Source organism: Pteropus medius, unplaced genomic scaffold (assembly GCF_902729225.1).
Source record: "Pteropus medius unplaced genomic scaffold, Ma_sr-lr_union100, whole genome shotgun sequence".
Lineage (NCBI taxonomy): Eukaryota > Metazoa > Chordata > Mammalia > Chiroptera > Pteropodidae > Pteropus > Pteropus medius.
This window is the reverse complement of record NW_024342470.1, coordinates 1,511,749-1,525,175: the sequence shown is the minus strand read 5'-3', so window position 1 is coordinate 1,525,175 and position 13,427 is coordinate 1,511,749. Positions and strand designations below refer to the sequence as shown.

The window sequence follows — 13,427 nt, the reverse complement described above, 5'->3', positions numbered from 1 at the left end:
ATTTCAAAAGTCTGTTTTGGTAGGTGGGTCTAGAAATCAGAAGAAAAGTCAGGGTTAGAGATAGAGATGTGGGAGTCACTAGGGTATCTGTTGTATTGCCTTATAAGAGTGTATGAAGGAAGAAGAGAAGAACAAATCTGGAACCTGGGGAAATACCATGATTTTCAGCATAGAGAAGGGTAGAGGATGAGTGAAGACAAGTGAGAAGCAGCAGTTAGAGGAGAAATAGGGTTGTGGTACACAGAAACAGACAGTTTCAAATTTTAAATCATCAATTTTATCACTGCTAGGTGAAAGAGGATGAGTAGTGAAGAGAAACCTTGAGATCTGGGAATCAGGCGGTTCCCTGGTGATCTTTTGGGGAAAAAAAAAAATCCAGCAAAGTAGAGGGTTAAAAACTAGAATGAGAGGACTGAGGATGGGAGGTAAAGAAGTAGAGACAAAAGTGAAAAAAAAATAAAAGGGAAATAAGAAGGTAGATTGAAAAGGAGACAGACTTTTTTTAAGTATAAAAAACCTTTTTAAAAGTAATGTCTCCCACACATTTATTGGGGAGAAGCTGAAGATAGAAGACTTGTGCGGTGGAGTGAGCATACTGAGAAGGTAGAAAGAAGTGAGATCTAGAGCGAACTGGTTGGCCTTAAACATAAGAGGCACATGGGAGGTCAGAACGGTATCAGCATAATAGAAATAAGTTCAGAGGTAGGAAGGATACAAGTTTGTGGGAGTTTGCCCTTTATGGTCTCTTTTGTCCTCTGTGAAGTTGAAGGTGATAATAAGAGGGTTAGGCACTGGCTAAGTGGCACTGAGGAGAGAAGTGGAGATTTTAAATAATCACTGAGGACAGTAGAAGAGAAAGCTGACAAGAAAGCAACAAGAAAAAGGACTGAGGGGTGCCTCTGAGGTTAGTAATCACTGAAACGACCCCAGATAACGTGGCTTTGGAATGGCTGGATTGACCTAAGGTTAGGCATTGGTGATGGGGAGGGAATTTGGGCACTGGTGATATTGTTATTGAAAATGGTGGAAAGCTGGGCCAGCCATGTGGATTGATAGAGAAGGCTTAGGGAGTTCCATGAAGTTGAAGAGTATGCTCTGAAAGAGTGAGAGCTAGTTATGATCAGGTTATTGGAGTTTAAGGTCTCATAGATAGATTGGTTCTAGATGATATAAAGAGTAGCTAAACTGAAAAGGGAGGTGGAGTTGTTTGACATCAAAGAGATCAGGGAAGTAAGAGGCCAAGATGTTGATTGGGACATTAGTGAACTAGGTGATGGTAGGATAAGTTGGACATTTGCCAAAGTACTGGATAGTTGGGAGAGTAAATGATTGTAAGTAGATGAAAGTGATGAGAGAGAAAGAGGGCAGTCGATTAGAATGGAAGGGAATTTTACATGTGGGTGGAAGAACAGCAATGGGGAGCTCAGAGAATGTCTGCCCCATAGGCTTTTAAATTGAGATACAGTAGAATGAATGGAACACTCTTGAGAGGGCTGCCAGGCAAGTGATATCTTGAGGGAGAATTAAAAATCATTTCAGGGCTGGAAGATATAAGAATGTAGGGGTTCTGGAAGCTTCAATAAGAGGAAGGGGATCAGTGGGCAATGGGCGGAATGTGGTGTGGGTAGAGTGGTGAAGGGGCAGGAGAAGGATTTGAAGATATTAGGGTGCACAGAAATGAGCATATGGTGGAGGATTCGAGGCTAAAGAGCCATGGCTTTGAACTCTTCAGCCTGTCCAGAGAGTGAGGGAGAGGGAGTTGTCATTCAGGTGCAAGATGCCCAAAGAAATGACGTTTGGTGCTGTTGTCAGATTGTGTTTCAGATGCAGCGATTGCTGGAGACAAATTGTAACACAGATCCTGGCTCCCCTTGGAGTATCAGATTCACCTGGGAGCCTAACTTCTGGACCAAGCAGCTGGCTTCCCTTGGTGAGCCAGGGCCTACCCTGTGGGCTTTTATATAATTGTTAAAAATTAACGTAGAGCATCTGCTTAACTTACTGGATAGGTCAGCATATGCCCAAGAGAAAGCACTCACTGAGATTGCCAGAAGTCATGAGTCATTCAGCAAATCTTTTTTTGGGGGGTGAGGTGGGGGTGGGGTAGGGTATAGGTGACAGAGTGGACAGCTTAGATACCAATGGCTATACAGGATATTTGTAACAGGACCAGTTGAAATCTGAGCTTCACATTCTTCATGAATGTTCCTATTACCTTGGTTTCATTGCTGGAGAGGAGACAAGACAGTAGCCCTGCTCTTCAGAATGCCATGTGGCAGTGCAGGTGAACCTGTGTCTCTGAGGTTGTATAAGGGTGTACCTAGGTGTGTGCACAAACAGGGATATCTCAGCAACAGAGGGAGGTGGGGAAAATAGAGAAAGTGAATGTCACTCACATCCTTTGGAGTTGAGGTGTAAGCAGATAATTTATGAGCTTGTGCATTTTTCTTCCCTGTTGAAATGATTTGCTGACATTCAGTCTTTAGGCAGAATGTAGACTATTTGTAGTTGTGCCAGTGTTGACAACCTAATAGTAGGTTTGTTAAACTAATGGCCAAATGCTGCCTTCATCCGGGCTGTTAATCTCATTGAAAGTTTTTTGAACTTGACAGAGTGGTGAATGATATTTAGGGTTTTATTTTGCTTCCATTTCTCCCTTTGATTTAACTCAACAGACTTTTGGTGGGCCCTTGCTCTGGGTCAAGCCCTATCCTTGGCACTAAGAGACCAAAAGTGAATAAAACACCTACGCTCAAGTTGCTCAGTCTTCCTCTAAGTAAGCCTCATCGAAACAATGAGTGAGAGAAGCCATTAAACTGAGCTAGCAATTAGTATCATCTACTCATGCAGGAGGGCCTAGGGACCTCAGAGGACAGTGCTGGTGCCTGGCACTGAACTGGCTTTGAAGTTCCCCCACTCTCTTCCACCCTATTTGCCCAATACACAGTTCCCCAGGCCTGTATTTGAAGACTTGCTCATTTGTCCTGGGGGTGACTCTCTCTCCTTTGCTGCTTTCTAGCACACTCCCTCCCCACCCCCAATGTTGATTTTTTTCCTCCTGAGTCTTTATCAGGCTATTCAGTTAAAGAAAAAAAAGAGTGGGTGCTCTTGTGGGAACCCGCGGTTTCTCTGGTAGGATAAAGACAAGGTCAGGACTGAGCATCTGGTAAAAGTGGAGCTAATTTCTCAAAAGTGTCAGGCCCCCAGAGCTGGTCCATACAGATTCTATTTCTGGCCACATTCTAGATCGAGTCTTAGAGATTAGGGGTTGAATTTCTTAATCTCTGCCCCTGGTACAGGTTTGTTGAATGTTGTCTGTTGGTTTCGGGAACAAGAGGTAGCAAGTGTAGGGAACAACTGCAGATTACTTTCCGAAACACTATCTATTCTGAATTTCTAGGCTGTATAACTACCGAAGGTGGACAACTGTCCCGGGCAGATACTCCGGCTTATGCAGGCTTACAGGGACCATCATCCTTTTATCAAAGCCACCAGTCCCCGGTGGCTCAGCAAGAGACTCTTAGCCACCCCTCACACAAGTTCCAGTCTCCAGCACTGTGTTCCTCGTCTGTGTGCTGCTCCCACTGCTCCCCAGCCTCACCCTCCCTCAAAGGCCATGTTCCCCCGCCCAGCATACACCCAGCCCACAGCTTTAGGCAGACCTCTGAGATGGTGCCCCAACCGCTGGGGTCACTGCAGTGCTCCACCCTGCTACCTAGGGAGAAAGAGCCACCCTGCAATCCTCATCCACCAAAGCTGCTACAGCCCTGGCTGGAAACTCAACCTTCCGTGGAGCCAGAGAGCACATCCCAGAGGCTCGGGCATCAGCTGACTTCCCAGCCGGTGTGCATCGTCCCCCCGCAGGATGTTCAGCAAGGACCCCATTCCCAGCCCACCTTACAGACTCCCTCTATCCAAGTCCAGTTCGGCCACCACCAGAAGCTGAAGCTCAGCCACTTCCAGCAGCAGCCACCACAGCAACTACCACCTCCTCCGCCTCTGCCACCTCCACCCCAGCAGCAGCCACTCCCACCTCTGCCTCCATCCCAACATCTGGCTTCTAGTCAGCATGAGAGCCCTCCTGGGCCTGCCTGTTCCCAGAATGTGGACATAATGCACCACAAGTTTGAGCTGGAGGAGATGCAGAAGGACCTGGAACTTCTCCTTCAGGCTCAACAGCCTAGCCTGCAACTGAGTCAGACCAAATCGCCTCAGCATCTTCAGCAAACTATTGTGGGGCAGATCAACTACATTGTGAGGCAGCCAGCACCTGTCCAGTCCCAGAGCCAGGAGGACACTGGGCAGGTGAGCCTCAGGGTGGCTTGGGACACAATCTCCCTGTCCTAGGATTGCTCAGGGAATACAGCCTCCCCATCACAGGGTGGCACAGGAATAGTCTCTTTATCTGTGGCCTTGAGCACAGCCATCACATTTCAAGACTGCCCTGGGCTCCACCTCCCATTTCAGGAAAACTCTACAGAACATAGTAGTACCTAGTGTCAACATAGAGCTGGGCTCAGCGCTCCTCAGAGTGGCCTAGCTTAGCCCTGTCCTACTCGGTGACACTAGGAACTTAGTCCATGCCTAGAACCTTCTGAGCTGTGCTGGGTTCCTGCCGTGCTGGGGCAGAAAGGAAGCTGTCTCTTATCTTTGTAACCTCTTCACATTCCTTTCCGGGAACTTATTAAGCTCAAACAGGGGGAAGGGAGAGCTTAAGGAATGGAGGGAGCCGCGTATGCATTAGATGCTAGTGGGCAGCATCTTTATAACACTGCACAGCTACAGACTTAAAATTTATTTCAAGCCTACTAATTTAGGTATGTTTTCTGCACACTATATCATTTAACCTATGAACAACGTCTTTAGGTGGGCATTACCATCTATATTTTATAGATGCAGAAGTGGAGGTCAGAGAGGGCAAGAAGTTTGTTTAGAGATCATAAAACATTGAGTGGTAGAGCTGAGACTTGGATTCAGGTCTGCTGCCTCTGTAATGCCACAGAAAAGGACCTCTTGTTCCCCTTGGGGGATGATGAATGCTGCTCCTCTCTTTTCTCAGCTAAAAGCCAGTCGAAGAGGAGCAGTTTGTATCTCTGGGATCTTTGCCGCATTCTATATCTTCATTCTTAACTCTTGCTTTTCTTTTTCTCCAGAGCTTCTTGTTCTAGCCCCTTCCCTCTTTTAACTTCTCACTTTTCCTATAGTGGTTTCTCCTTTAAATCTGTAATCACATTCATATCTTTAAAGCAGCTCTATAGACTTTTACTTTATTATAAAATATTAGGCCTCATATTTGCGCTTAGTACTGACAACTTTTGATCATGCTTCAGTGTCTTCCTCTGAGTCTCAGCTTCTTTGAGGGGATGCAGAATAATCCTCACGAAGGCAGAGAAAGGTCTAGGGTTTATAGAGGTCCAAAATTGAAATGTAAGTCATAACTTATAATTACTGAGGTGAATATGACAGAGTTCAGAATTCTCGGTTTGGGTTTTATCCTAAGACTGTTATTAGGATATAGTCTTAGGAAGAGTTTAGATGAGAGTATCTTTCTTTCTGAAAAATTTTTAAGCAGTTCACAATGTGTAGGTGATGATAAGGGGGAGTGGTGCAGGGTGGGCATTAACCCTTGCTGCTACTGCCCCTGCTCCTCTCTGCACTAAAACCCACCCAAGTTCTTGTTTTATTCTTCAGGCTACAGATGAGCCCCCAGCATCTGAAGTCCCAAAGCCTGCTCTCTCTCTTGACAAGAATACTGCTGCTAACTTGCCCCAGGCATCTGGGGAAGAAACCCCTCACAGTGTCCCCTCACTGGACAGCACCATCCAGCACTCCTCTCCAAGTGTGGTGAGAAAGGTACTAATGGAGCCTGCTTTCCCTGACCACATGGGACCCACTGCCAGCCAAGACCCCAGGGAGCAGGATGAGGAGGACTGGGCGGGGGGAGGAGTATCCCTGTTTCACCCCTGGGTGTTACACAGCCCTGACTCATGCCTTCTGTCCTAGTGAGTCAGCAACACAGTTCCTCCCCAACCCCATGTCACTCCCACACACACACGTATCATGGGACCAGCTGAACTTCATGTGGAGTGGAAGGGGAAAGGGAAAGAAAGCCAATTTATTGAACACTTACTCTGTGCCTGGAACTGTACGTGGCGCTTCCAACAGTTCTGTGTGGTGGGCATCTCCATTTTATAGCTAAGGAAACTGAGGTCCAGATCCCTATAACTAGGTAAGAGGATCTCATTTATTTAAAATGAGATCTATCAAAATCCAAAGCCCGATTGACCCCCACACCTGTCATCCTCCTAGCTGGAACCTCAGTCTTGTGCCAGGCCCTCCAACTAGCCCTCCCTGTATCCCTCGGCTCTGTTCCTCTTGTCCTGTTGCCTTCTCTGGTTTGGGGCCCTTTGCCCTCCCGATGCCTCCCTTCAGCCCTGTACCTGAAGCTCTGTCAGCTATTCTGCACTCTCCCAGCCTGTACCCTTAGCCCTGCAGCAACCTTCTGGACCTACAGCCTCAGTTTCACAGTTGTTCTGTGTACTTACCCCTCACCATGTTTTCCGTAGCAGCAACAGTGCCATTATATCTTGAGATAGATCAGTCTATCTCAGTGATACTTGAGAAGAGAGTTTAGAAAAGTAAGGGATGGAAAAAATGAAATCTTAACTTAGAAATCCCTAGTTACTCTTGTAGTCTAGGTAGGTTTCTGGTATTAGTGTTTTTTTGTTTGTTCGTTTATGCCTGGCCTATCCCACCTGTTGAAAATGCTTAGGCCTAGAGACCGTAGAAATGCTGTAAAGAGGCCCTCTGTAGTTCCTTAGGGATTTGATCCTGGGCCCTTAAATTCTAATACTTGGGCTAGCTGCTTATCCATCCAGACATTTATTTATTCACTCAATATTATATATATACACGTATCTCCTAGTATGTGCCAAATATTTTGTTAGATGTCAGGCACATATTGGTGAATAAGATAGTCTCACACTAGAGCTTACAATCTAGAGGGAGAGATAGTTAAACAAGCAACAACCATAAAGTATGGTAAAGTGCTGTGATAGTCATTGGGGTATATAGAAGGACCACCCAACCCTGGGAGGAGGGAACTGTTCACAGAAGATTTCGTAGAAGAAATGATTTTAAGCTGAGATTTGTAGGAGAAGAAGTTAGGCCTGTGAAGGGGGTAGGGGTGGGGTCTAGAATGAATAGTCAAAGGTAATGGCAGGTAGGAAGCTCCGGAAGTGAGAGAAAGCCTCGGGCACTTAGGGGGTTTCAGATAATTTGACTTAGTAGGAGTCCAAGATGTATTGGGGAATGAAAGTGAAACCAGAGAGGCTAGAAGGCCTTGTAAATTATGCTCTGTAGTTAGCATTCGGTCTTCTGGGTTTTGAGGAGGGAATGAAGGACTTCTAGCAAGGAGGAACCTGGTTTGAATTAAATTTTAAAAAGATCACTTTAGCTCTAGTAATGGAGACCAAAATAGTCCAGAGGAGAATTAGGAGAGGTTGGATGACATCGGTAACATGGGAATAAAGAGGAAGCAATGACTTTGAGAGATCAGATCACAGGAGCTTTTGGACTCAGAGTCTGATGGATGATGGGAACTGAGGGAGAGAAAGTCCTTTGGCTTAACACCCAGGTCTGTTTTGGCCCCTGGGTTGCCATTCACTGAGATGTGAGCATGGGAAGAAGGCATATTTTGGGGGAGGAAAAAGTTTTGAATTGTTCTGCTGTGGAAGCTATGTTAGATGACCAGAAGGCAGCTAGCTGTAGATGTCAGTACTTCAGAAGGAAGCATGGGAATTGCCAGTGCTCAAGTGGTAGTTGAAGCCATGCAGAAAATGCCTCTGCTTATTTAATGAGTCTCAGTTTCATTTCTAAACACAGGACAGAGGAAAGGAGGTGAGCCACACACAAGCACGGAGTCTGTGCTACCTCTGTGGGTGGCCCACAGGGCTCTCCGAGCAGCAAGGGGATGCTGCTCTCCTGTGTGGCTGCAGGTTGGTAGTGGGGTTAGTGAAGGTCCTAGGATCTCTGATTTCTCATTTTGAGCTGCCCTGGCCTTTATTAACTTGTGTTCATGCAGAGGTTTGGAGGGCAGGAGGCCTGGAATTTTTCAGATGTTTTATAGGCTTCTTCGTGGCTTGGATTCCCAGTAAAAGGAACCTCAAGGTTGCCATCCTAGCCCGGAGGACCCTTTGGGTCTACTTGACTGAGAGAAGTTCTAGTTATACACACAGCTACTGAAATAAGAACGGGGCTTTGTTTTTGACGAGATTCATTACCTTGAGCCTGGGATTGGGCAGGGTGGAGGGTATGAAGCTTAAAGACACCAAATAAAATTTTGAGCATCTTCTCATTAATTGATAATAATTTGTATAGCATTTGTACTTTTTTTTCCATAAGTTTTTACATGGATTATTCCATTTTATCTCTTTGTTTATCCTAGAAATACTATGAAGAAGCCACTTTCTTATTCCCCTTTGAAAGATGTGGAAACTGAGACACAGAGAGGTTAAGTGACCATTTAAGACTTATACAATTGATTATTGGCAGTGTTAGGGCCAGAGCACAGGTTTCTGATTCATCCCTGCTCATATCTAGGCTCAATTACCTTTATGTGTGTACTGCAGTGGGAGGAGTAGGGCCCCATTTGGCCTGTAACCTGCTAGATTCCACTGTCTTTACTATCTTCGAAGTAGTTGAGGCCTTGCTGGGAAGATGGCTTAGGAGCCAGCCTGGTTTGGTCTTGGTTATCTTTATCTGGTAAAGGTGTTTTAATCTCTAGCCCACTCTTCAGCCTGTACTGGTCTAAGTGCCAGGGCGAGTCAGAAGTCTATCTAAAGATCACAGACCAGAGGAACCTGTGGCACCAGACACCTCTCCATGTGTGTGTTCCACAGGAACTCGTTAATGCTCTGAGCTGTATCACCACAAGGAAGATTTTTGTTACAGCAGAAAAGCTGTGCACAAGTACCTGAGAGCTGGTACTAAATGAGCTGATGGTGAAAGCAGATTGCTGCTGAAAAATGAGATGTGAAAGTTCTAGATGGCTTTTATTGTGGCTTGAGCTCTGCAATCTCAGGAGCATTTTATCCCACCACCTTCCCAGTATCCAGCAAGATGTTTTTGAATGAAATGAAATTGACATTTGTCTGACACTAGTTGTTGCCTAAGCTTCCTAATCTTTATTTAGCCACTCTGAAGAAAGACCATGGTTATAACTCTACAACAGGACCCCCTTACATCCCAAGTGAAACTGGAAGACATTTTGATGGCTTCATTTCATACTTCTGAACTAGTTGACTGCTGAACAATACACACACCTCTTTACTCAAAGCTCTCATGGAGTCAAGGCTGGAGGCATCACAGAGAGCTGCATCTGGGTCCCAGCTCACACGCAAGATGGATCTCTCTTCTGCTTATATAATGTGGCCCTAGATCTTTAACAGAGAACTTCAAGGGCATCAGAATGCTGTTCATGGCTTGAGAGGAGGCTGGGATGTATTTTCAGTAAGTGTTACCAAGGCAGTAGGCATTCCTGTGGTCCAGATTATTAAGAGAGATACAGAAGAGTAAAGGATTATGACTCATACAAATGGCATTTATTACCATTATTAAAACGTTTTGATGCCTGAGCTCTAAATTTGATTCTTACAACTCAGTGAGATTTACATTAACCTATAAGAAAGAAATTAAAGCCCAGAGATGGGAAATGGCTTGCTTAAACTCATACTCTAAACTCTGGCATAAATGAGGAAATACTAAGCATCCTGCCTTCATGGTCTCCAAATCTACTGGTATGGACCAGATCATGAGTTCTCAACCTAACGATCTTTTCCTCATAGCCTAGCACTGACAGCAGCTTTTGCTTAGAATGTTCCTGAGTAAAGCACCTGTTGAAGCCCTCTTAGGGCACAGCCTATAGTTAGCACATGCAAAACTATACAGAGATCCACTCTGTCTTACTCAGGAATCAAGCCAAACACTCCCCAGGTCTGGTTCCCTGGGTTTAGCTCCCTCTAGGAAGCCTGTCTCCTTAGTTCTAGCCTGATAGAATTCACAAACCAAACCCAAGCTCTTTGTCTAGGTCTCCTGGTCCATGAGAAAACAAGTCCTTGCTTCTGGGCTTTAAGTTTCTTTATCCTGGCCTAACTAAAATACCTCTGGCCTATTTCTCCTGAGTCTGGAAGGCTTGAACCCCTCCAAGTGTTTTGAGGGTTCCACTTATTTTGGCTTTCTCTTCAGATTTACAAGGATCCACTTATTCCTTTCTTTTCTGTCTACCTCAGACTCTGGGATCCACTTTCGTTTTTCTGTCTTTCCGGGATCATCAGGGCACTGGACACTGCTCAGTTCCTCTTTCTTCACTATCCATTTGACTTTGGTCAGTTGGTGTAAATCAGCATAGTGACATCCACAGCAGTAGCCCTGATTCGTACAAGAGCTTTTCATTGCCCTGGAGGAACCCTCACGGTCAAAAAGAGCAACAATTTCACTATTTAAAAAATCCACTTATGAAACCACTTGCTGGAAAAGTTAGTTCCTTCCTCTGCTATCTGATTCAGCTGTCTCAAGATCTGCTCTACTGTTAAACCAGTCTATCTAATCTGAAGCTGTTGAAGCACTCAAAAGTTCTAAGGATTTAATTCACAAAGCTATTTACTGCTATCCTTGCCTCCTTATCTGTTTCCTTCAACCAGAGTATGAAGGCCTTCAATGTGTTTCCAAGATACAACTCCCAAGCCATTTGGTTCCTTTTCCTACTGTACATTTACACAATGGTTAGTCTTTGACAATTTTAACTGCTGGAACAAAAACCTGAAACCAGAAGTGATCGGTCAAAGCTTCAGAGCAGCAACAAAAACAGATGTCACAAACCCCATGCATTATATTCTGTATGTCATTATAAGCCCATACTCAGGTATCTTTCTAGTCAGTGTTCTTGATCTAGCAAGCTCAGTTATATGTTTTTCTTTGGAACTCTTTAGTTTTCCTATATTATAGCAGTAAGCAGATTAGAAGCAGGGAGTCAGTACTTCTATAATGGCAACTAATAACAAGGGAGAAGGCAAGAAACATCACCTGGAAAAGTGGCATGGTGTGAGCACTGTTAAAAGACAAGCGAAGCACTGCAGTCTTGGAAGTTTCCTAAAGCACCACTGAACTACGGCCGCCCCCCAAGAAGTAGAAGTTCATCAAAGTTCCTTTACATCGCTAACACGTGGTCTCAGTAGGCTCCATGTACTCTGATTAATAAGACAGGGTAATGTGTGAAGTGTTTCAGAAGTGGTCCCACTCAAAATAATATCTTTTAGCTATTTCTGTTTTGTTATGGGAAGAGGTATGTTTCAAGATATCTGGAAATTAATTTCTATGGAACACCACCCTATCTGTGCTACTTTATCACCAGCAATATTATCTTGCTGTAAGAACCTGGAATTTATATTAAACTCAGGGATGTGTACTAAGTGTCTGTTTATTGACTTTTCAGTCCCATCTTACTAGCTAATGGTGTAAAATCAAGACCAGCCAGCAGATTTTTAAGGGTGGGCTCAGATGCCTAGTCTTGGGGCCTATAGGAGCTTGGGAAATCTGGGTAATCACTCTGTGTCTCAATTTCCCTTCTTGTTAAAATGAAAGAACAATGCTTTCTCTGAATTTTGTCATCACCATGTGGTGATCATTAGAATAATAACCAAAACACATTGAAAAAGATCTGGGTGGTGAGGATAGGGAGAGGGAGGGCAGCAGGTAACAGAGGACAGATTAAACGGGAGACAGGTTAGATAGGTGAAGGATTGCATAGGTGACTAGTAGAAGAGGTCGATAGACAATTCAGGGAGGTAGCAGGCCAGGCAAGTTGTGGAGGCAGGTGGTTCAGTCAGGTAGATGCTGTACATTTTAGGTGAGGTGATTCAGACAGATCAGGTGGGTGCAAACAGAGGTAAGGAGATAAGAGAAGGAGAGATAAGAGGCAAGAAGAGGAAAAGGACAAGGACAGGAACATACAGTTTGGAAGGAGAGAAAATTAAGGGCAAACGAAGACATGTTAAGTCAGAGAGGAAAAAGGAAGCTCTTTATTCTCAGGGCAATCTTTCCACTTACCCCAAAGGTGACCTGAATGGATTATCAGAGTGAATGTTCTTGGCATTTTGATTTCTTTTACTCCCTGAACTAGAAAATGGCTTATTTTCATTTGCAAACCTCCAATACATATTTTTCCTCATGAAATCTGAAGATTTCTGTATGTTTGTTTGTAAAGATGAAATCAGGGTATCAGTTATTTATCTGACAGCTTGGAAGTATCACTGATTGTCCTATACAGACTTTACTGCTGACCATATATTTTCACCTTTTCTCATTTGACCTCTGAACAATCCTGGGTGCTAGAGAGGGCAGGTGGTATTATCTCCATTGACAGCTGAGCTCCTCTGTGTGTGAGGCACCAAATGTCAGTTGTGGCCACATTCCCAGGCCCTCCTCCAACCCTAGCATGCACTTGAGAAGGCCTTTCCTTCCTTGTAGGCCCTAAAGACTCAGCCTGCTTTCCTGGCCCCAAAAGTAGGCCCTCCCTTTAATCTTACTCACCTTGTAGTGCTGACAGCAGAGTAGGATGGAGGTTCTCAGCTCTCCTCTTTTTACATGAATGAAGTACCAGCCCTTCACTCCAGAGAGACAGACGAAGTATTAAAAATAACTAACACACAGCATACATAGGTTCCAGAAATGCCATTGTGTTTGTATAGCCTGTAGAAGGGGAGTTGGGGCTGGCTTCCTCATAGCACTTGCTCCGAGTCCCTTCTCAGAACCTCTCCCCATGGACATTTCCCAGGTTCTTGTTACCACTGCTAGAGTTTCACCCTACCTCCTGACAGCCTTGACCTCCTTGAGATTGGCTGTAGATATGAAGACAAAAGAGACCAGCTTAGTCTGACCTCATGCTGTTATGGCACTGTTATGGGTGTTTATGGGGGCATGTCTATCAAGTCATGTTTCCACAATTCTTCCAGGAAAGTTGATATCCTACAAATGTGATCGCTACCCCTAATCTGAAAGTTTTGTCTTTGAGAATTTAATCTTGTACATATTTTATGACATACAGCACATCACCATTATTACTTAGAATGGTCCCAGATGGATTTTGGTGCTTTTAATACAATGCTTGACACTAAGGATCTCACTGAGAGCCATCTATGTCATCAGTAGTTGAAATGAACACCAGAATCGCATTAAATGTATAAGTTAAATAGGGGAAAGGTGAGAAAAATCCAGCTCAAAGATTAGACTGCTCTATATTATGAAAGGGAATGCAATAATTGTTGGATATTCTTTTCCATAGATGAGGAAATATATTAAAAAGCTATGGTAGTTCATCACCAGGACAGCAAGGGGATGCCAAGAGATGCAGGCCAGGGCATATTTGGGTT

At 44.5% G+C, this 13,427-nt stretch overlaps 1 protein-coding gene across 11 annotated transcripts in view; it reads left to right on the top strand.

Annotated features, from left to right (window-relative positions):
* Positions 1-13,427, top strand: part of TRIM66 (tripartite motif containing 66) — a 54,778-nt gene that overhangs the window by 27,992 nt on the left and 13,359 nt on the right. For all 11 annotated transcript variants that reach the window (XM_039863513.1, XM_039863511.1, XM_039863505.1 and 8 more), the window contains 3 exons: positions 1,813-1,930; positions 3,401-4,305; positions 5,692-5,853. In XM_039863513.1, the coding sequence (XP_039719447.1) occupies positions 1,813-1,930; positions 3,401-4,305; positions 5,692-5,853 (1,185 nt within the window). The remainder of the gene's footprint in view (positions 1-1,812; positions 1,931-3,400; positions 4,306-5,691; positions 5,854-13,427) is intronic.